This window comes from Mustelus asterias, chromosome 13 (assembly GCF_964213995.1).
Source record: "Mustelus asterias chromosome 13, sMusAst1.hap1.1, whole genome shotgun sequence".
NCBI classification, from domain to species: Eukaryota; Metazoa; Chordata; class Chondrichthyes; order Carcharhiniformes; family Triakidae; genus Mustelus; species Mustelus asterias.
Window position 1 is genome coordinate 93,272,115 of NC_135813.1, and position 24,750 is coordinate 93,296,864.

The window sequence follows — 24,750 nt, forward strand, 5'->3', positions numbered from 1 at the left end:
TCGTTTAGAGACTCAAAGGAAGAGAGGGATAACGAGACAACAGGAAAATACTGTGGATGTTGCAAATCCGCAATAAGAACAAAAGAGGCTGGGAAAAAAAAATACTAGGGAGGTCAGGCAGCATCTGTGGAGAGAAACAGAGTTAAGGTGCAGAATTTAATGATTCTGTTTTCCGAGGTGTTGTCTCAGGCGGGGAAAGGCAGAGGGCAGCTCACCAGCTGCCTCGCTGGCTTTTCACGCCACATCCCTCCCCGCCATGGAAACAAAACCCCCATCCTGAACCTCCCTAACAGATGTCACCCTGCCACTGCCTCCTGGCACTTCTGGTTTGGGGGGGGGGGGGGAGGGGTGCAGGTGGAAGTGCCAGGGTACTGCCCAGATATGGCCCTCTCTGCCTGGGGGCTGTACTTAACCCAACAAAAGCCAGCCATTTGCCAGGACCCCCCCGTGGGTCCAGACCTGTTGTAAAGGGAAACCCTGAGGCTAGAGTGCATCGTCAGCCCCAGAAACGATATTTTAAATTTAATTATATACGGTTCCTTTGAAAGTTTTCTTTTTGTTACAGCCCTATTACAGGACTATCATCCCTGTTACCAGTTTATGAGTTCATTTCATTGGTTTTTTTATTAAAAAGAGCATATAAACGGGATAGCTGGGGCACTGGGTCGTGTGGAAGGTGAGCTGTGAGACTGAAAAGTCAATAAACTCTCTCAGTAAAGAAAGGCTGTGTCTTGGTTTTGGTTCACCGGCCGGCTTGGTTAACATCAGAAGCTGATTGAGCTGCACTGTTTGTCCCTCCCTTCACCAGCTCAGCAGCACTGAGGCAAACTGTGTTACCTTGTCATCCTAATTAAGGTGAGCTGAGTCAGCACAAACCAGGGATTGAATAGAGGGCAACTTTTTAAACGTACCTTTCCCTAGAATAGAATCATAGAATCTCTACAGTGCAGAAGGAGGCCATTCGGCCCATTGAGTCTGCACCGACAACAATCCCACCCAGGGCCTAACCCCGTAACCCCCCACATTTACCCTGCTAATCCCACTGCCACTAAGGGGCAATTTAGCATGGCCAATCCATCTAACACGCATATCTTTGGACTGTGGGAGGAAACCGGAGCACCCAGAGGAGACCCACGCAGACACGGGGAGAATGTGCAAACTCCACACAGTCACCCGAGGCTGGAATTGAACCCAGGGCCCTAGCACTGTGAGGCAGCAGTGCTAAGCACTGTGAGGCAGCAGTGCTAAGCACTGTGAGGCAGCAGTGCTAAGCACTGTGAGGCAGCAGTGCTAAGCACTGTGCCACTCTACCTACAACACACAGGATTAGTTCATTTGCAGCGATTCGAAATGTGGTGATTTTCCCAGCAGATTTAGAAATTCAACAACATAATCCCTGAGAGTTCCTTACTCTTTGTCAGTATATTGATCACCGTAAACATACAAGTCTACTTCATTATCTGTGATGTGCTTTGGATGTCCTGAGGTTGTAAACGGTGTTATATGAATGCAAGTCCCTCCGTCCATTGCATTTCCGTGGAGCTGTGGCTCAGATGCAGGCCTGAGTTCTCCTGTCTGGATGAATTGAGGTCCAAGGGGATAGTCGCACATTGCGTGTTTTATTTTCTGCTTTTCTACTGCTAGTATTGTCCAATGGGGAAGAAACTTCAGAGGATGTGGTGGACGCCGGAAATCTCCTAGAAGTCTTGAGGATGTACAAATGGCAAATGTCTTCGTTCGAAGAGCAGGTAAGCATTCGGACATCTAAGACCCCGTGTCCATTTGGCGGTGTCACAGTTGAAGGAGTCGGACTGAAGTATGAACGCAATCACCAGTAGCAGCCGGGAGGGGAATCTTGCTGGTTTAGTAACTTTCAGTGATAGATACTAACCTGCAGAGTCTTCCCCTGTACCATCAGTGATAGATACTCAGTGCGCTTCCTGTTAAAGAACTACTGCTGCTGTACCAGGCCAAATGACCATCTCGGTGCCGTCATTTTATGATTCTTTAGAACATAGAACAGTACAGCACAGAACAGGCCCTTCGGCCCACGATGTTGTGCCGAGCTTTATCTGAAACCAAGATCAAGCTATCCCACTCCCTATCATCCTGGTGTGCTCCATGTGCCTATCCAATAACCGCTTAAATGTTCCTAAAGTGTCTGACTCCACTATCACTGCAGGCAGTCCATTCCACACCCCAACCACTCTCTGCGTAAAGAATACTGTCATTCTAAGCGTTTATACTGTCATTCTAAGCGTTACTCAGAGTCATTTGTTGCTTCAGAAGGAACTCTTTAAATGTGGATAATAAAAATATAACAAAACTTACTCCAACTTATAAAACAAAGAAAAGGTTTAATAAAGAAATTTCATTACTCTAAACTTGAGGCCTCGCCCTGGGCCCAACGCAAGCTCCCCACAATTCCAACAGGTTCTTACTTATAGTATCTGCTGGTCAGCTGATTCGCACATCATTCTGTAATTGGTTCCATGATTTACTGGGTCAGCTGACTCTTTCAGCTTGTAGGTTACAGATTGGTCACGTTACATCCAATACAAAGTTGTCACCAGTTGTATTCGAACATCATTTACTTAATATCACCTCCTGTACCTTCACTGACAGCTGTTGGCTCATTGAGTTTCTGTCACCGGTATCTGCATGTTATGTTCACGTGCGTCTACTTTTAAACATCTGGCAAACGTGTCAATTCCTGCCAAACCCCCTCCCTAAGTCATTGCTTCACCTATTCACGAGGTGCAGTTTGAGGTTGTGAATTCAGTGAGTTCTGAGAGTGCTCATTCTGTCACATCGGACTCTCTTTCTGACCCCTTTTCCTGTTCCCACTCATTAAAGCAGATCTTTTAATCTTGTGTCGGCAGGATGCGCACGAGTTATTTCACATTCTCACTGCGGCCCTGGAAGATGAGCGAGATCGCCAGCCTCGAGTTGCACATCTGTTCGACGTTCGGTCTCTGGAGGTAAAGTGGCTTTTACACTGGGATTATGTTCTAATGGCTCCTGTCCTAAGGACCACTTGGTGTGTGAGGTGTTCTAAGAAAACACGCCACCTTTTGCTGTGTCCAAAATGGAACTGGGCTTTTAAAAAGAAACTGTGTACAAACACGGTGGCCCAGTGGTCAGCACTTCTGTCTCTCAGCGCCGGGGACCCCAGGTTTCATTCCAGCTTGGATGACTGTCTGTGTGGAGATTGCACGTTCTCCCCGTGTCCGTTCTGGGTTCCTCCGGGTGCTCCAGTTTCCTCCCGCACTCCAAAGATGTGCAGGTTAGGCAGATTGGCCATGCTAAATTGCCCCTTGGTGCCCCAAGATGTGTAGATTAGGGGGTAAAGACATGGGGTTACGGGGATAGGACCTAGTAAGATGCGCTGACGGAGAATTGGTGCAGGCTTGATGGACCAAATGGCCTCCTTCTGCACTGTAGGGATTCTATGAAAATAGTCTGATTGCGATTGTTGTGTGTGGCAGCATTTTTCCACAGAAATAGTTTGGAAATAATTTACCTCTCGAGGAGCATGGTTTATATCAAACTGGGTTCAGGTGGACATACACTGCCACTGCCCAGACAAAGAGGAGGGTATTTTCTTGATAATGATCCATAGAACCATAGAAAATTACAGCTCAGAAACAGGCCTTTTGGCCCTTCTTGTCTGTGCCGAACCATTTTATGCCTAGTCCCACTGACCTGCACTTGGACCATATCCCTCCACACCCCTCTCATCCATGAACCCGTCCAAGTTTTTCTTAAATGTTAAAAGTGACCCCGCATTTACCACTTTATCCGGCAGTTCATTCCACACTCCCACCACTCTCTGCGTGAAGAAGCCCCCCCTAATATTCCCTTTAAACTTTTCTCCTTTCACCCTTAACCCATGCCCTCTGGTTTTTCTCTCCCCTCGCCTCAGCGGAAAAAGCCTGCTTGCATTCACTCTATCTATACCCATCAAACTCTTATACACCTCTATCAAATCTCCCCTCAATCTTCTACGCTCCAGGGAATAAAGTCCCAACCTATTCAATCTCTCTCTGTAACTCAGCTTCTCAAGTCCCGGCAACATCCTTGTGAACCTTCTCTGCACTCTTTCAATGTTATTTACATCCTTCCTGTAACTAGGTGACCAAAACTGTACACAATACTCCAAACTCGGCCTCACCAATGCCTTATAAAACCTTACCATAACACTCCAACTTTTATACTCGATACTCCGATTTATAAAGGCCAATGTGCCAAAGGCACTCTTTACGACCCTATCCACCTGTGACGTCACTTTTAGGGAATTCTGTACCTGTATTCCCAGATCCCTCTGTTCAACTGCACTCTTCAGAGTCCTACCATTTACCCTGTATGTTCTTCTTTGGTTTGTTCTTCCAAAGTGCAATATCTCACACTTGTCTGCGTTAAATTCCATTTGCCATTTTTCAGCCCATTTTTCTAGTTGGTCCAAATCCCTCTGCAAGCTTTGAAAACCTTCCTCACTGTCCACTACGCCTCTAATCTTTGTATCATCAGCAAACTTGCTGATCCAATTTACCACATTATCATCCAGATCATTGATATAGATGACAAACAACAATGGACCCAACACCGATCCCTGCGGCACACCACTAGTCACAGGCCTCCACTCAGAGAAGCAATCCTCCACAACCACTCTCTGGCTTCTTCCATTGAGCCAGTGTCTTATCCAATTTACTACCTCCCCATGTATACCTAGCGACTGAACCTTCCTAACTAACCTCCCATGAGGGACCTTGTCAAAGGCCTTGCTGAAATCCAGGTAGACAACATCCACCGCCTTCCCTTCATCCACTTTCCTGGTAACCTCCTCGAAAAACTCTAATAGATTGGTCAAACATGACCTACCACGCACAAAGCCATGTTGACTCTCCCTAATAAGTCCCTGTCTATCCAAATATTTGTAGATCCTATCCCTTATCACACCTTCCAATAACTTGCCCACCACCGACGTCAAACTTACTGGCCGATAATTTCCCGGATTTCTTTTGGAACCTTTTTTAAACAACGGAACAACATGAGCCACCCTCCAATCATCCGGCACCTCCCCCGTGAATACTGACATTTTAAATATGTCTGCCAGGGCCCCTGCAAGTTCAACACTAGCTTCCCTCAAGGTCCGTGGGAATACCCTGTCCGGTCCTGGGGATTTATCCACTCTGATTTGCCTCAAGACAGCGAGCACCTCCTCCCCTTTAATCTGTAAAGGTTCCATGGCCTCCCTACCAGTTTGCCCTATTTCCGTAGACTCCATGCCCGTTTCCTCAGTAAATACAGATGCAAAAAAACCATTTAGTATCTCCCCCATCTCTTTTGGTTCCATACACAGTCTACCACTCTGGTCTTCAAGAGGACCAATTTTATCCCTCACTATCCTTTTGCTCCTAACATACCTCTAGAAGCTCTTTGGATTTTCCTTCACTCTGTCTGCCAAAGCAACCTCATGTCTTCTTTTAGCCCTCCTGATTTCCCTCTTAAGTAGCTTCTTGCACTTTTTATACTCCTCGAGCATCTGATGTGTTCCTTGCTGCCTGTACATTTCATACAACTCTCTCTTCCTCTTAATCAGTGTTACAATCTCCCTCGAGAACCAAGGTTCCTTATTCCTATTTACTTTGCCTTTAATCCTGACAGGAACATACAAACTCTGCACTCTCAAAATTTCTCCTTTGAAGGCCTCGCACTTTCCATTTACATCCTTACCAGAGAACAGCCTGTGCCAATCCACACTTCCCAGATCCCTTCTCATTTCATCAAATTTGGCCTTTTTCCAGTTCAGAACTTCAACCCGAGGACCAGATCTATCCTTATCCATGATCAGGTTGAAACTAATGGCATTATGATCACTGGATCCAAAGTGTTCCCTCACACTCCCATCCATCACCTGCCCTAACTCATTTCCCAATAGGAGATCCAATATTGCATCCTCTCTAGTTGGCACCTCTATATACTGATGTAGAAAATTCTCCTGAACACATTTTACAAACTCTACCCCGTCTAAACCTTTAACAGTATGCGAGTCCCAATCTATATGTGGAAAATTAAAATCCCCTACTATCACAACTTTGTGTTTCTTGCAGTTGTCAGCTATCTCTCCGCTGATTTGCTCCTCCAATTCTCGCTGACTATTGGGTGGTCTATAATACAAGCCCATTAATGTGGTCATACCTTTCCTGTTTCTCAGCTCCACCCATAGGGCCTCTGTAGACAAGCTCCCTAATCTATCCTGCCTGAGTACCACTGTAACATTTTCCCTGACCAACAATGCCACCCCCCCACCTTTTATCCCTCTGCCTCTATCCCGCCTGAAACATTGGAACCCTGGAACATTGAGCTGCCAGTCCTGCCCCTCCTGTAGCCAAGTTTCACTAATGGCTATAATGTCATATTTCCACGTGTCTATCCACGCCTTCAGCTCATCTGCCTTCCCCACAATACTCCTGGCATTGAAATAGACACACCTCAAAAAATTATTTCCACCACACTACCCTTCCATTTGTGATTTTGCTTGAACTAACCTGTCTTTTTACCCCTGCTCCACTATCTGCTCTGGCACTCTGGTTCCCATCCCCCTGCAAATCTAGTTTAAACGCTCCCCAATAACACTAGCAAATCTCCCTGCAAGTATATTGGTCCCCTTGTAGTTTAGGTGTAACCCGTCTCTCTTGTACAGGTCCCACCTGCCCCAAAAGAGGTCCCAATGATCCAAGAATTGGAAACCCTGCCCCCTGCACCAGTTCCTCAGCCATGTGTTTATCCGCCCAAGCATCCTACTCCTGCCCTCACTGGCATGTGGCTCAGGTAGCAATCCTGAGATTACTACTTTTTAACTTCCTTCCAAGCTCTTTGTACTCACTCTTTAGGACCTCCTCACTCTTCCTTCCCACGTCATTGGTACCAACGTGTACCACGACATCTGGCTGATCACCTTCCCACTTTAGAACGCTGTGCACGCGATCAGAGACATCGCTGACCTTGGCACCTGGGAGGCAACAAACCATGCGGGAGTCTCTGTCCCGACCACAGAACCTCCGGTCTGTACCTCTGACCATCAAGTCCCCTCTCACTACTGCTCTCCTCTTCTTCATCCCACCCTTTTGCGCTGTAGAACCAGACTCAGTATCAGAGTTCCGGCTGTCGCAGCTTGTCCCAGGTAAAGCATCTCCCACAACAGTATCCAATTCAGTATACCTGTTGTGGAGGGGTATGGCCACAGGGGAACCCTGCTCTACCTGTCCTTTCACACTGCCATTTCCTCTCCTTACAGTAACCCAATTTCCTGTGCTCTGCTGCTTAGGTGTAACTATCTCCCTAAAGCTACTGTCTATATACTACTTATTCTTCCGAATTAGATGGAGGTCATCAAGCTCCTTTTCCAGTTCCCTAACACGCTTTGCTAGCAGCTGCAGCTGAATGCATCTTTTGCAGGTGCTGTCGTCAGGGATACCGGAGGTCTCCCTGATCTCCCACATCCTGCAAGAGGAGCATTCCAACATCTTGCCTGGCATATTTTTTTTTACTCTGGGGAAATACAGGAATAAACTTTCTGAAAAAGAAAAAAAAAAACTACTCTCGCCTCTGCCTGTTCTCGCCGAAGCCCGTTTTGAGCCAAAGCCCTTCAGCTCTCACTCTGTCCCCTGCTCACTCTGCTGCCCGCTAACGACGCTGCCCGCTCAAAGGTGCGGCCTACTTTTAAACCCTCCAAAACCTTCCCAGGCTGCTGCTGGGCCTACTTCCTGTTTTTTTCACAAATTTAACTGACAAATAAATAAATAAATTAGTGCACAAACAAGCTCCCTTACCCTCAGCCTGCTCCTGTGGAACAGATTTTCTTTTAGGGAAGGAAATCTGCTGTTCTTACCTGGTCAGGCCTACATGTGACTCCAGATCCAAAGAATGTTGGTGACTCTCAAATGCTCTCTGAAATGGAGGGCGATTAAGGATGGGCAATAAATGCTGGCCCAGCCAGCGACACCCACATCCCCTCAGCAAATAGAATGATATAAGGAACACCTGAAAGGAGGGCTGAGAAGGGGAAGCGGTTTTGGATGGAATCTCAGAGCGTTGGGCTCATTCCACAGGAGGCATGGCTGCCAATGGTGGGGCGAAGGGCTACAGATCAGAATAGGGGTTCTCGGAGACTTGTAGAGGTGGAAGAGGTGATGGGGCTTGGAGTGATTTGAACATGCGGGTGATAATTTTATGTTCAATGCGTTGGTGGTCTGGAACGCAATGTAGGTCACTGGCAAGGCATGAATGGGATTTAGTGCGAGTCAGAATATGGGCAACTGAGTTCTGTCTGCCTAAAACATTGGAAAGGACACACGAGGACACGTGTAAGAGACGCAACCCAGTTTAGACTGTAAAGTGGTACAATTGTGACACCCCCTACGCCATTATTCAACAGTTAGACTGCTGTTCCAGTGCAAGAGGTACAGGTGCCAAATACACTTAAGCTAAGATGAAAAATGTGTTGCCTGTTCAACAAAATGGTTGCTCACCCGTACCTGCGCAACCAGATCCATTGTGGTGCATTTTTGCCTTCCGTCATCCTTGGTAACCTGTGTCTCTGGTTCTATAGGCTCAGCCAGAACCGGAGGACAAACAGCTGAGCTGCAGAAGCCGAGGTAAGAACCTTTGTTTCAAAATGAACTTTAGTGACGTACATTCTCATTCCAGCTGTGTTAGTGAATAACTCTGCACAGCAGGGCACTGAGCGACAATAATGGTGCGACTGGAGAAATTGAAGCCATGAGTTTTCCAGGCAATATCATGCTTATAACCAGCATACATGGGAAACTTGTAAGATTGAGTTCTGATTTGAAAGACTACATCATGATAAAGGCTTACCGGAACCATGACTTTGAATATTGAGCTGAAAAAGATAGCACTGTGTTTGATTTTTTAAAGCCTCCTACTTGTATATGCTTATTTTAAAAGTCACCCTTAATCTAATCCAAAGATGTGCGGGTTAGGTTGATTGGGCATGCTGAATTGCCCCTCAGTGTCAGGGGGATTAGCAGGAGGGGGTTACAGGGATAGGGTTTGAGTGGGATTGTTGTCGGTGTGGACTTTATGGACCGAATGGCCTCTTTCTGCACTGTAGGGATTCTATGATAGTGGAATGTCCCAAGGTGCTTCACAGGAACATTATCTAACACAATTTGACACTGGACCACATAAACTGATAACGGGACAGTTACAAAATATAAATGTTACCAAGGGAAAATTCTCTCCAAGAATGTTTTGTTATCCAATCGAATTGGTCAACTCAATCCAAAGATTACACGAGCAAGTCCTGATAGTTACTTATTGTTAGTCTTTTGCTGCCAATCTTTTATCAAAGTGTGATTTCCAGCTGTCTTTCCGAGATTAGAACATAGAACAGTACAGCACAGAACAGGCCCTTCGGCCCACGATGTTGTGCCGAGCTTTATCTGAAACCAAGATCAAGCTATCCCACTCCCTATCATCCTGGTGTGCTCCATGTGCCTATCCAATAACCGCTTAAATGTTCCTAAAGTGTCTGACTCCACTATCACTGCAGGCAAGTCATTCCACACCCCAACCACTCTCTGCGTAAAGAACCTACCTCTGATATCCTTCCTTTATCTCCCACCATGAACCCTATAGTTATGCCCCCTTGTAATAGCTCCATCCACCCGAGGAAATAGTCTCTGAACGTTCACTCTATCTATCCCCTTCATCATTTTATAAACCTCTATTAAGTCTCCCCATAGCCTCCTCCGCTCCAAAGAGAACAGCCCTAACTCCCTCAACCTTTCCTCATAAGACCTACCCTCCAAACCAGGCAGCATCCTGGTAAATCTCCTCTGCACTCTTTCCAGCGCTTCCACATCCTTCTTATAGTGAGGTGACCCGAACTGCACACAATATTCCAAATGTGGTCTCACCAAGGTCCTGTACAGTTGCAGCATAACCCCGCGGCTCTTAAACTCCAACCCCCTGTTAATAAAAGCTAACACACTATAGGCCTTCTTCACAGCTCTATCCACTTGAGTGGCAACCTTTAGAGATCTGTGGATATGGACCCCAAGATCTCTCTGTTCCTCCACAGTCTTCAGAACCCTACCTTTGACCCTGTAATCCACATTTAAATTAGTCCTACCAAAATGAATCACCTCACATTTATCAGGGTTAAACTCCATTTGCCATTTTTCAGCCCAGCTTTGCATCCTATCTATGTCTCTTTGCAGCCTACAACAGCCCTCCACCTCATCCACTACTCCACCAATCTTGGTGTCATCAGCAAATTTACTGATCCACCCTTCAGCCCCCTCCTCCAAGTCATTTTCTGTCTTTTTACTGCAGCCACTACAATTGAACTCCACACCAAGTTGCCTGATATGTTTTGCAGGATTTATCCCAAATCTATTGTTGTCAATTCACCTTGTATCTGTTCACTATTTAAGGGCCTTTGCTGCCACCACCAAGCCCTTGGAGGTCTCAGCATCCGTTCCATGGCCGACTAACCAGCAACATGGTGTGCAAGCGGTGCGAGCAACAGGTGGGTTCGTGTGGAAAGGAAGAGATGAATTCACCTAATAGTGCTTTACACTTGGGGGGGAGTGCAGTCTCGGTTTACCAGAACAATACCTGAACTCCAAGGATTAAATTACTAGGAGAGATTACACAAACTAGGTTGTATTGCGTGGAATTCAGAAGATTAAAGGGTGATTTGATTGAAAGGTACACAAGGGGAACAGGTAGAGTTAGATACAGAGAAACTATTTCTGCTGGTTAGGTGGTCTACAGCTACAGGGCACGGTTAAAAATTAGTGCCAGACTTTTCAGGAGTGAAATTAGGAAATACATCGACAGTCAAAGTGTGATAGAAGTTTAGAACTCTCTTCTGCAAAACTGCAATTTTTAAAAATCCATTTGTGTGACACGGGTACTGCTGGCAGTCATGATGTGGAGATGCCGGCGTTGGACTGGGGTAAACTCAGTAAGAAGTCTCACAACACCAGGTTAAAGCCCAACAGGTTTATTTGGTAGCAAACTGTTGCCCATCCCTCGATGCCCTTGGCAGGCAGTTGAGAATCAACCACATTGCTGTGGCTCTGGGGTCATGAGACTGGGTAAGGACAACAGATTTCCTTCCCTAAAGAACATTAGTGAACCAGATGGGTTTTTCCGACAACGGTTTCATGGTCATCAGTAGATTCTTAATTCCAGATTTTTTTCATTGGATTCAAATTCCACCATCTGCCGTGGCGGGATTTGAACCCGGGTCCCTGGGATATTAGCTGAGCTTCTGGATTAATAGTCTATCGATAATACCACGAGGCCAAGATCCATTTTAAATGTTAAAGCTGAGATTAATATCTTAAAAATAAAAGCAAATTAATGCGGATGCTGGAATCTGAAACCAAAAGAGAAATTGCTGGAAAACCACAGCCGGTCTGGCAGCATCTGTAAGGAGAGAAAAGAGCTGACGTTTCGAGTCAAAGCTTTGACAAAGGGTCATCTGGACTCGATTTAATATCTTAAATTTTGTTATTCAATCGAGGGATGTGAAGCGAGGTCAGGGTTAGGTTGCTGATCAGCCATGATCCCAAAGAAAGGCAGCGGGTCAGGGTAGATGGTCTATTTCTGCTTTTGTGTAAACACACACAAGCTTTTAAGCTTTAAATGGCATATTTTAGTTATCTACTGAAGTCCTAGCCTGAGTTATGTTTCTGTTCTCACTTTGGAAATCAGACATTCTGAATGTAAATGCTAATATTCTAACTTGCAGCTGTGCCCGTGTGCCTGCGCTGTAAGTTCCAACAGGCGTGTTGAAAGCTCCACAATGCTGGCTGGCAGAGCCTGAGCCGGAGAACAATCCATGCCAATCCCTACATTGTTTATTAACTTTGCCAGACTGATTCCCATTAGAAATCCCCATGGAAGAGAACAAGTGGAAATAAGAGAATCGTGGACGATTGAGTTTGCTTGCTATCACCCCTGCAAGTGTGTTAGCATTGAATTATGTAGAATTAGCCCAGAAACAGGCCGTTCGGCTATGATGTTCATGCTCCCTCCCACCCCTTCTACATATAACCCCATCAACGTAACCTTCTATTCCTTTTACCCTCATGTGTTTATGCAACTTCCCCTTAAATGGATCTGTGATATTCCCTCAACGACTTTTTGTGGTAGGGTGTTCCACATTCTGAGCACACTGATTGAAGACCTATCTCCTGAACCCTTCATTGGCTCGTTAGTGACATTTTTGCAGTCCCTACAGTGGGTCAAGGTCCCTAATTTTGGACTTCCCCACAAGTAGAAACATCTCTATGTCCGCCTTATCAAACACCACCATAATTTGTACGAAGCGTTGCAAACCTGTGCCATACAAATCTCCTATTTTGTGTGGAAGACAAGGATAATTGTTTGTTGAGAGCTACAGTCCTGAGCCGTGACTCACTCTAGAACCTGTGATTCAGGTTTACATGCTGAGCTTTGCATAGTTTTATTTGCTCACATGCTGTTTCTCTTTTTTCTAATCCTGGCTCTGTAGATGTTGAGCTGTGAACTTAAGCCCACACAGAATTGGGGCCGAACAGCCCTGTTATGGTTGCAAGTACCGAGGTTGCGGCGGGGGGGGGGCTGGTGTTGGTGGAGGAGGGAGATAGGCTGCTACTGCCCTCCCTCTCTCTGGCCTCCATGCATTATGCAAAGCACTGGTGTAAGGAAAGACTGCAGTGAGAACTTCACCACATAATCGCTGGCTTTGCATTTTTCTTGTCAGAGTCCTGTGAGGTACGACACATTTGACAGTCTCTCCCTCAGCATTCCAACAGTCACGTGGGTATGTACTGTCTACAATTCATTTTGTGCTGACTACATTGTATTATTTCTACTGATTAAGAACAGGCAGATTCATTGTGTTTGTGTGTGGTGTAGCAACTTCAGAGACTTGAGCACCGACTCTCTCATGCAGCAGTGCACTGGTGTCTGAGGGGTGTTTTTCGGGTGAGATAGCGTCTACTCTCTCAAATGGACACAAAAGGTATCTTGCCATTTGTTCAAAGAAGGGCAGGGGAGTTTTCCCCTGTGTCTCAGCCTACATCAGTGAAACAGGCAATCTGGTTATAGTTACATTACTGTCTGTGGGAGTTTGCTGTGTGCAGTGACTACATTTCAAAAGTACTTCATTGGCTGCTAAGGCACTTCGGGATGTTCTAAGTCATATATAAACGCACATTTCTCCTCTTCTAGGCAAATTATATTGGGAGAAAGTGGGGAAGAGGAAGGGAATTGAGTGGGAACTGAGGCTGTGGATGATTCAGCTGGAATCTGGCTGAAGAATGTATTTTGAGGTGTGGGGGGTGAGGAAGAAATGGGACCAGCGTGTAGTTTGAGACAAGTCAGAGAAGCTCAGTTGAGTGAGGCTGCAGGAGCAGCAGGGCAGAAGAGACAGGACTGGTGTGGAAATGGGGACGAACGAAGGTGGTGATACAGGCTCCAGGAAGGGGGAAAGAGGAGACACGGTGAGAGCAAAACAATGGAATTAAATCAAAATAACTTATTTTTGGAAAAAATAGAGGAAATTGAAAGCAAAGTAGGAAAGAAAGTGAAAGTTTTTGGATACTCTGATTACAATTCTTCCTACATTACAAAAGTGACTACACTTCAAAAAGCATTTAGTTATCTGTAAAGCCCTTTGGGATATTCCAGAGATCCTGATAGATGCTACATAAATGCATGATGTGGAGTTGCCGGCATTGGACTGGGGTAGGCACAGTAAGTAGTCTCACAACACCAGGTTAAAGTCCAACAGGCTTGTTTGGTAGCACGAGCTTTCGGAGCGCTGCCCCTTCATCAGGTGAGTGCAGGATTTGGCTCACAAACAGGGCACATATAGACACAAACTCAATTACAAGATAATGGTTGGAATGCGAGTCTTAACAGGTAATCAAGTCTTTACAGGTGCAGACAATGCGAGTGGAGAGAGGGTTAAGCACAGGTTAAAGAGGTGTGAATTGTCTCCAGACAGGACAGTTAGTGAGATTTTGTAAGCCCAGGCAAGTAGCGGGGGTTACAGATAGTGTGCAAGTCTCCCTTTGTTGGTGCGACACTGCAGTCCAGTGGCTGTAGGTAGGCAATTGTATTGTTACAGGTTTCGGATTACATACAGTTTTCCCATGATAAAAGTGTTGCCTTCCTTCGATGGTGTTTCACTGTTTATGGTAGCCTTTTGTCAGCAGTTTCAATTATGGATATTGCCAGTGATCATTTGAAAAGAGTTACAAGTTTATATCTGCACCTGTAGCAGCACATGCAGATGTAAAAGACTCCATGACTCCATCAGCACACATCATCAGATGTATTGTCATGGATTAAAAAGGATTGAAGTGGAGGTAGAGGAAACAAATTAAATTAAAGTATTTTAAAGTTTATTTATTAGTCACAAGTAAAGCTTACATTAACACTGCAATGAAGTTACTGTGAAATTCCCCTAGTCGCCACACTCCGGCGCCTGTTCGGGTCAACGCACCTAGCCGGCACGTCTTTCAGAATGTGGGAGGAAACGGGGGCATCCGGAGGAAATCCACGCAGACACGGAGAATTTTCAAACTCCACACAGACAGTGACCCAAGTCTGGAATCAAACCCGGGTCCCTGGCGCTGTGAAGCAGCAGTGCTAACCACTGTGCTACCGTGCTGCCCAATGACTCGTTTTACAGTTCACTAAAGCTGGAAAGTGACTTTTCTAATTGATAGCTATACTTTTCTATCATGGATGATCCTGACTTGGGTCACTGTCTGTGCGGAGTTTGCACGTTCTGTCTGCATGGGTTTTCTCCCACAGTCCAGGGATGGTGTGGGTTAGGTTGATTGACCATGATAAATTGCCCCTTGGTGTCAGAGGGACTAGCAGCGTAAATACGTGGGGCTACGGGGACAGAGCCTGGGTGGGATTGTGTTCGATGCAGGCTCAATGGGCCGAATATCATCCTCCTGCATTGTAGGGATTCGTTGATAAGGAAATTATATAAATGCAAAGATTGTGGGTGTTACAGTGAGCTAGTGCATCTGCTCTGTGCGTGTTGGTTTTAAATAACCTGTAATTTTATGCCTCTCCAGGGCAGACCTGTGACATTGGACCTCTGCCTGCAACACTTCATCTCCTCAGAGACTATCAAAGATGTGGTGTGTGAGAACTGTACCAAGGTGAGCAGCACTCCATTTATTCCCGTTAACCCTGACGATGCCTTTTGCACAGAGTAGAAGAATTCTGCGCATGATGGGCACATGATTCTTATTGGACGTGTAAACTTTTGACCACCCAAGCTGGTTGTGCGGTGAGGTTTATGAGTGAAAGAAGGTCAGAAATGTTTTCATGGATTTAAAAATAGAAATAAGGCCCTTCCCCTGATGGCTGGGTTGGTGAATGCTGGACCACACAAAGTAGGATGGTTTGAGGTTCAATCCTTGGTCTGTGTTGAGTTAGCTAATCTCGAGTCAGAACAGTGGGAATTGCACTGTAGCTGCCTCTAAGGGGCGAGGGAAAAGATATTACTTGGGGTTCCCACTCCTGAGATGTTGATCTCTATTGGGGAAACATGTTTGTGGAGATCAGGTGAGAACATGGGCTGTGATGCTGCCAGTGGTTGAACAGCTCACTGTCTAGACTGTGTCATTGAAAGAATAACTATGACAGCAGATGCAAAGATTTAGAAGGAAAAGTGCAAAAATTAGTAAAGCTGAAAGATGATGTGCATGCATTGCTGCAAACAATTAGCCGCAAAGTTGTTATCTAACAGTAATGTGGTGATGGTCCGAATGGCCTAATTCTGCTACTATATCTTATGAACTTATGGGTTATGGAGAGAAGGCAAGAAAATGGGGATGAGGAGCCCATCAGCCATGATCGAATGGCAGAGCAGACTCGATGGGCCGAATGGCCTAATTCTGCTCCTATATCTTATGAACTTATAGTACTTATGTTACTGGATACATAATCTAGGGGCATGAACTAGTATAAGCTCCTCAGATACTGAAGCAGTCATTGTCCAAATGCAGTGAGATCTGGACCATATCCAGGCTTGGGCTGACAAGTGGCAGGTAAACATGTGCACGCACAAGTCGCAGGCAATGACCAGGCAAAATCCTGGAATTCCCTCCCTAACAGCATTATGGGTCAACCCACAGAACATGGACTGCAGCGATTTAAGAAGGCAGCTCACCACCACCTTCTCAAGGGCAACTAGAAATGGGCAATAAATGCTGGTCAGTCAGCAATGCCCATGTCCCACGAATGAATAAAAAGAAATCTCCAACAAGAGAGGATCTAACTATTGCACTTTGCCAGTCAATGGCATTACCATCGCTGAATCCTCCACTATCAACATTCTGGGGGTTACCATTGACCAGAAACATAACTGGATTAGCTATATAAAAACTGTGACTACCAGAGCAGGTCAAAGACTAGGAATCCTGCAAGTAACTGACTCCCCAAAGCCTGTCCATCATCTACAAGGCACAAATCAGGAGTGCAATGGAATACTCTCCACTTGCCCAGATAACTGCAGCTCCAACAACACTCAAGAAGCTCGATACCATCCAGGGCAAATCAGCCCACTTGATTGTTCCACAAAATTTCAATCCACCACCAATGAGCAGAGGAAGCCATATGTACCATCTACAAGATGCACTGCAGGAACTCATCAAGGTTCCTTAGGCTGCACCTTCCAAACCCATGATCACTACCATCTAGAAGGGCAAGAGATTAGGTGGATTGGCCATGCTAAATTGCCCCTTAGTGTCAGGGGGACTACTCAAAGGGTAAATGCATGGGGTTATGGGGATAGGGCCTGGGTGGGATTGTGGTCGGTGCAGACTCGATGGGTCGAATGGCCTCTTTCTGCACTGTAGAGATTCTACGATTCTAGATACCTGGGAATGGTAGCACAGTGGTTAGCACTGCTGCTTCACAGCTCCAGGGACCTGGGTTCGATTCCCGGCTTAGGTCACTGGCCGTGTGGAGTTTGCACATTCTCCTCGTGTCTACGTGGGTTTCCTCCCACATTCCAAAGATGTGCGGGTTAGGTTGATTGGCCATGCTTAAATTGCCCCTTAGTGTCCTGAGATGTGTAGGTTAGAGGGATTAGTGGGTAAAATATGTAGCGATATGGGGGTAGGGCCTGGGTGGGATTGTGATCGGTGCAGACTCGATGGGCCGAATGGCCTCTTTCTGCACTGTAGGGATTCTATGATTCTAGATACCTGGGAACATACCCACCTGGAAGTTCCCCTCCAAGTCACTCACCATCCTGAATTGGAAATATATTGTTGTTCCTTCACTGTCACTGGGTCAAAATCCTGGAACTCCCTCCCTAACAGCATTGTGGGTGTACCCACAGCAATTGGACTGCAACGGTTCAAGAACGCAGCTCATCATTCCCTTCTGAAGGGCAACTGGAGATGGACAATAAATGCTGGTCTAGACAGCAATGCCCACATCCTGTAAATGAGTTTTTAAAAATGCAAATTTGGAGCAGGAATAGGCCATTCTGTCCCTCTAGCCTGTTCCACCATTCAATAAGATTCTGATCTGACTGGCTTCAGTTCCACATTCCGCCTGCCCTGTGATATCCTTTGACTCCTTTGTTAATCAAGAGTATGTAAGTGCAAATCCCACCACGGCAGCTGTGAAATTTAAACTCAAATAAATAAATCTGCAATAAAAAGCCAGTATCAGTAATTCTGAACATGCAAAACTAATGGCTTGTCACTAATTACTCACTTACATCATTTACAGAAGCAAATCTGATGTCCTTACCCTGGTCTGACCTATACAGGACCCCAGACCCACAGCAATGTGGTCATCCCTTCACTACCTTCTGAAAAGGCCTAACAAGCCACTCAAGTTACATAAGAACTAGGAGCAGGAGTAGGCCATCTGGCCCCTCGAGCCTGCTCTGCCATTCAATAAGATCTTGGCTGATCTTTTTGTGAACTCAGCTCCACTTACCTGCCCGCTCTCCATAACCCTTAATTCCTTTACTGTTCGAAAATTTATCTATCCTTGCCTTAAAAACATTCAAGAGGGCAGCTCACCACCACCATCTCAAGGGTCATTAGGAATGCTTCATAAGAGCTGGACTTCCAAACAACACCCACATCCTGTGAATGAATCAAAAAGAAACCTATAGCACTTGTTTATAATGAGAATCATTTCACTAACACTGGGAATGAAAGGCTTGATGTATCAGGAGTGTTTGAGGATTCTGGGGTCGGTACTCGATGGGGTTCAGAAGGATGAGGGGGAGATCTCATTGAAACTTAGAGAATACTGAAAGGCCTGAATAGAGTGGACATGGGGAGGATGTTTCCATTAGGAGGCGAGACTAGGATCCAAGGGCACAGCCTCAGTAAAGGGATGTCCCTTTAGAACCGAGATGAGGAATTTCTTCAGCCAGAAGGTGGTGAATCTGTGGAATTCATTGCTGTGGAGGCCAGATCATTGAGTGTATTTAACACAGAAATAGATTCTCGATTGCTAAGGGGATCAAAGGTTATGGGGATAATGGGGTTGAGAAACGTATCAGCCATGATTGAATGGCGGAGCAGACTCGATGGGCCAAATGGCCTAATTCTGCTCCTATATCTTATGGTCTATACTCTTTGAGTTACCTTATTGCCAGTACTGAATGCTCCACCTGTTGAGCTGATGAACAGTCAAGTCCAAACTTAACTTTTTTTAAAAACTTGTAAATTTAATGAATCATGTGCCTTATTTGAGCTTCTGAAAGGTAATCCAGCATGAATGTGACCTTTCAGGGGAGATAGGATGAGGAGTATAAAGAAAAGAAGTTAGGTTAGAGCATTAGACAGCTCATCTGACGGAGACACGGGCATCGTTCTGGTTTATTGAATACACTGCTTCGGGTGCAGTTTCTGAGAATACTGGTGTCTGAGGGCGTCCAGTGTTGTGTTGGCAGCAACTCCAAAATTTCCAATAGATGAAGTTAATTGTGAATCTTGGATGACCCTGGACGTGTCAGGAGAACGAAACACTAGCTGGAGAGGGGAGAAATGGGAGTATGGGAAGATGGTCCACAATGACTGACCTCAGTGTGCAATGTGGAAGTTAGGAAGAGATTGTGTTAAAATGTTTTTTCTCCTTTCTGAATGTTATATATTTAAATGGTTGCTTTAAGATCACATGATTTGATGGTGATGTCATTAGGCTGTATTACTTTCAGTTTGTACAGTGTACAGGCCGGACATCCTTGAATAAATGTGTTGTTAGTTTGAATCTACGTGTGCAAACCAGGCCTTTTCTTTTTGTGTAAAACCCACGACCTCTAACGTAGTTAGGACATTACACTGACAACACTTTCTGTTCTTCTGCAAATCCAGGCAGGAGAAACGCTGAATGGGCAAACTGCAGAAAACCAAAGGACAACCTTCATCAAACAGCTGAAAATTGGAAAGGTGAGGTTTGTGTCAATGGCAGGATCCGCTTCCACCGAGCTTGATAGTTATACTCCTGGGAAAGGCTTCAAAGGTTTATTTTAAAGGAGTATTTTGAAAATAAAAAGCGGATCTCCCTCGGAAGAGAGAAGACTTTGTGACTCTGGAAGCACTCAGCAGGTCAGGCAGGGTCTGTGCAGGGAGGAAGATGGGGGTCAACATTTCAGGTCTATGATCCTTTGTCAGAACAGATGTGATGAAGGGTTATCTAACCTGCGGTGTTAACCATGCCATGCCTTTACAGCAGACAGTGCTGAATGTTTGCAGTAGTGTCTGTTTCTAAATGGCACAGCTGAGAACTCAAGTGAAATCTCTCCACCGCCAGGCATCAGAAATGTGGCGTAAAGGCCCTTCCATTTGATAGGTGAGTTCTCAATCACCGCCCATCCCCTCCTGCCCTTCAGTTTGGTTTTGCAATCCAATGATTCACAATTATCTTCCATCCTCCAGTGTCATGTGCGGAGCCATTCTTTATGTGTGAGCTTGTTAGTGAGTGTCAGCAGCTTCCTGCAACATGGTGGAGTGAAGGTCACAGCTGAACCGCATCCCTCTCGCAACTCACCACTCTCATTGATTGGGAGTCACTGCTGTTTGGGAGCTAAAAGAGAAATTTCACCCCCAACCCCTCCCAATTCCACACTGTAGGTGCCTATTACCACTGCAGTTGTGCAGGGCGGCACGGTGGTACAGTGGTTAGCACTGCTGCTTCACAGCACCAGGGACCCAGGTTCAATTCCCATCTCGGGTCACTGTCTGTGTGGAGTTTGCACATTCTCCCCGTGTCTGCGTGTGTTTCCTCCGGGCGCTCCGGTTTCCTCCCACAGTTCAAAGATGTGTGGGTTAGGTTGATTGGCCATGCTAAATTGACCCTAGTGTCAGGGGGATTAGCAGGGTAAATGTGCGGGTTTACGGGAATAGGGCCTGGGTGGGATTGTGGTCGGTGCAGACTCGATGGGCCGAATGGCCTCCTGCACTGTAGGGATTCTATGATTGTGATCTGCTAACACATAGAATAGAATCATAGAATCTCTACAGTGCAGAAGGAGGCCATTCGGCCCATCGAGCCTGCACCGAAAACAATCCCATCCAGACCCTATCCTGGTAACCCTGCTAATCTCCCTGACAGTAAGGGACAATTTAGCATGGTCAATCAGCCTAACCCGCACATCTTTGCAGAGTGGGTGGAAACCAGAGCACTCAGAGGAAACCCATGCAGACATGGGGAGAACATACAAACTCCACACAGACAGTCACCCGAGTTTGGAACTGAACCCGGGTCCTTGTCACTGTGAAGCTGCAGTGCTAATTACTGTGCCACTGTGCCCCACAGTAAGAGCTTTCCTGTCAAGTTGAGTTCTATGTTGACACCTTTTTCCTGAGTTAATAGCTTTCTTTAAAAGAAACTGAATTGTCTGATTTCATCCAGGGTGATCACAGGAAGAACAAATAAACCTCTGCCCACTTGAGTTAGAGAAAGACAACATGAGGCGCTATTTCTCATTGATTGCTATGCAACAACTGATTGCTGTAAAGTGTACCAATGCACAGGGATTGGGCCGTTTGTAATCCTCCTCCAAGGCACTGTGCTTCTGTTGTGGGCTTTGATGTTTAGCCTTTTTAATTGATCACTTTATCCTTCACGTAACCAGACCAAGTCACCGAGTTCTCTTAAACAGCTGTTTTAATATAAGCTATATAAGGACGCTGGAAAGTCACAGGTCAGAGCCAGTAACTAGTCAGAGTCCAGAATTCAGGAATACACAAGCAGTTATATTTTTTAATTCGATTACAAGTAATTAGCACTTACCAATCAAGGTAAAGGAGTCATCTCTATCCACTCACAGTTATCGATTAGTGTCATCATTCATTAGGTACAGATATCAAAACCAATCACAATCACCTCATGCTTTCTTAATTATAATATCCAATCAGCGTGAAGACTTAATCATGTTAGCTGACCTAATTCATCATTGTTACAAGTTATCATTGATGTCCCAGTTTGTGTCGGTGTCTGTGACTATCACTGCCTCCTCCCAGTTCCAGACATCTGGTTTAGTGAATTTTCTCAGACTAAAGGCCTTGGTGCTTATCTGTGAAGACTTTTATAAAGACATGATTTTTTTTCTCAGAGCAGCTTATGTGATTTTTAAACTTGTGTAATTATTAACCCAGTGCTGGCCTCTTGTGTATCCCTGATTTTTATCACTTCATCACAGGCGGCCGTACCTTCAGCTATCTGGACCCCAAGCTCTGCAATTCCCTCCCCAAACCTCTCTGTCTCACTCTCTATATTTCTTGCCTCCTTTAAAATATTCCAGAAATGTTTGACCAAGCTTATGGTCACCTGTTCCAGTAACTCCTGACGTGGCTTGGTGTCAGATTTTATTTTGATAATCACCTTGGGACATCTTACTACATTAAGGTTGTGATATAAATGCAAACTGTCATAAACTCACACGTTCTTAGTCTCTGAGAACCTAATGTTTGAGAAAGTAGATCCCAGCTAGGGGTCATTGCATTTAGATGATCAATTGGGTCAGTGGGCTGACAAATGGCAGATGGAGTTTAATTTAGATAAATGCGAGGTGATGCATTTTGGTAGATCGAACCAGGCCAGGACTTACTCAGTTAATGATAGGGCATTGGGGAGACTTATAGAACAAAGAGATCTGGGGGTACATGGTCATAACTCCTTGAAAGTGGAGTCACAGGTGGACAGAGTGGTGAAGAAGGCATTTGGTATGCTTGGTTTCATTAGTCGGAACATTGAATACAGAAGTTGGGACGTCTTGTTGAAGTTATACAAGATATTGGTACAGCCACACTTGGAATGCTGTGCACAGTTCTGGTCACCCTATTATAGAAAGGATATTATTAAACTAGAAAGAGTGCAGAAAAGATTTACTAGGATGCTACCGGGACTTGATGGTTTGAGTTTTAAGGAGAGGCAGGATAGACTGGGACTTTTTCTCTGATACGTAGGAGGCTGAGGGGTGACCTTATAGAGGTCTATAAAATAATGAGGGGCATAGATCAGCTAGATAGTCAATATCTTTTCCCAAAGGTAGGGGAGTCTAAAACTAGAAGGCATAGGTTTAAGGTGAGAGGGGAGAGATATAAAAGGGTCCAAAGGGGCAATTTTTTCACACACAGGGTGGTGTGTGTCTGGAACAAGTTACCAGAGGTAGTAGTAGAGGCGGATACAATTTTGTCTTTTAAAAAGTTACATGAGTAAGATGGTTATCAGGGGATATGGGCCAAGCGCGGGCAATTGGGAGTAGCTTAGTCGTTTAAAAAAAAGAGCGGCATGGACAAGTTGGGCCGAAGGGCTTGGTTCCATGCTGTAAACCTCTATGACTAACAGGAAAAAGCAGGGACAATGAAGATCATGTGTGTGGTAATTCCTAATCCGTGCATCCTGATGTTTTTAAGCTCCCCCAGTGCCTGTGTATCCACCTGCAAAGGCTCTCGTGGTCCAACCATGGAACCCCCCTGAAACGCAATGAGCACGTGCAGTTCAGTGAGCTGCTCTCGCTCGATACCTACAAGTACCGCAGCCCATCGCAGAGGCAGGGCCACCGCAGAATGAGCAGGCCCGCCAGTACGGGGAGTTTACCACGGATGCTGGAGGAGACCAAGCCAGGTACTCACTGTGTTAACAGGAAGCTCACCGCACAGCGTCTGAAATCAATGATGCGATGCTTATTTCCACCTCAAGCTATTTTTAAAAAAAATCCAGGATAGAAGTTCAATCTTTTGGAACATTTATAATTCTGTTGATGGATCCGTTCCAGAGTAAAGATCAATGCTGTGCAGCTCAGCAGCAAACCCAGCAATAATACTTCACAACTTTGAATAAAACTTCCTTGCTCAGTGCTTTGGTTTCATTACAGACGATACAGGGCATGCAAACAGGCCATTAGACCCAACTGGTGTTTCTATCCCACTCAAGGCTTTACCTATTTTTCCTCATCTAAATTTATCATATCTAAAAATGAGGTGTCAACCCTGTGAAGCTACAACACAGGACTACTTGTGTGCCAAGCAGCATAAACAGCAAATAGCAGAGCTTAAGCAATCCCACAATCAACGGATCAGAGCTAAGCTCTGCCGTCCTGCCAAATCCAGCTGTGAATGGCGGACAATTAAACAGCACACTGGAGGAGGAGGCTCCACAAACATCCCCATCCTCAATGATGGAGGAGCCCAGCACATGAGTGCAGCAGGCGGGAAAAGCAGCGTTGAAGCTGCCGGCCCACATATTGTTAACAGCATAGAAAAGAAAAGGGCGTGAAAGAAAAGTAGAACCCCCTCCCCTACCCCCAGCAGTGGAGAGTGCCAGAGGGCAGTGCCAAGGTGCTCCCCAGGCATAACCCAGCACCCCCCTCCCGAGCGATACACTCATCTGCGCTCCTCCAACGGGACTGCCCGGCAGGTACACACTGTGGGAGAACAGTTGAAATTCACATTGGCATGCGCTCACACCGATGTGAATATATAATGTAATGGTGGTGTGGGAATTATCAGACGTGGAGGCTTGATAATTAGATTTTAATGGGAAACATTGTGAATCCTGTCACTTCACTGGCGGGGGTGGGTAGGGGACAATGTGACGGGACTTACCACCAACGTATGACACGATTTGGGCCTCTTGTGAGATTTGGCGCTTGTGTCTCCATTCACACCCAATGCAAATTGGAGCACAGAATCCCAGCCTGTATCTTTTCAGCCTTTTTGTGTCCTCCCTACAGCTTACCTTCCCACCTAACTTGGTGTCATCAGCCAATTTTTATACATTGCACACATTAGATACTTGAGCAAACTTTGATGTCATTTTCTCCCGGCAGTTGTTAGTGAGTTACTCCAGAAATGGCCGTTTTAAATCTTGTTTCCCTGTTTGTCTCCTTTCAGGATTCATGCAGCCCAGCCTGAGTAAAATGCAAGTTGCAAACGGAGCATGTGCATCCTCTCTGCTATCCACTTCTTTTGCAACCTCGCCATCTCCTGTAACTCGAAATTATGCGTGAGTCTTTCCAATTTTAATTTTGTTTCCCCCAAAAGCTTCATTTTGTTTTTGTTTTATATGGGCTGAATGGTACATCAAAATGTACTTCAGAATCAAAAGATCTCTCAAGTGGATTTCCAGGATGAATCTGGGATTGCAGTGCTGGGTTTCTGCCACTGAAGGCCCTGAGGCCGCTCTTTAATAACAAAAGATAATTGCACT

The 24,750-nt window shown here is 45.6% G+C and overlaps 1 protein-coding gene across 1 annotated transcript in view; it reads left to right on the forward strand.

Moving 5' to 3' along the window:
- usp30 (ubiquitin specific peptidase 30) overlaps positions 1 to 24,750 on the forward strand; it is a 38,236-nt gene that overhangs the window by 7,550 nt on the left and 5,936 nt on the right. Inside the window, exons 4-12 of the mRNA XM_078227274.1 lie at positions 1,645 to 1,748; positions 2,883 to 2,981; positions 8,615 to 8,660; positions 10,467 to 10,561; positions 12,791 to 12,850; positions 15,129 to 15,215; positions 19,410 to 19,484; positions 22,956 to 23,166; positions 24,435 to 24,546. Coding sequence (XP_078083400.1) covers positions 1,645 to 1,748; positions 2,883 to 2,981; positions 8,615 to 8,660; positions 10,467 to 10,561; positions 12,791 to 12,850; positions 15,129 to 15,215; positions 19,410 to 19,484; positions 22,956 to 23,166; positions 24,435 to 24,546 — 889 coding nt within the window. The remainder of the gene's footprint in view (positions 1 to 1,644; positions 1,749 to 2,882; positions 2,982 to 8,614; positions 8,661 to 10,466; positions 10,562 to 12,790; positions 12,851 to 15,128; positions 15,216 to 19,409; positions 19,485 to 22,955; positions 23,167 to 24,434; positions 24,547 to 24,750) is intronic.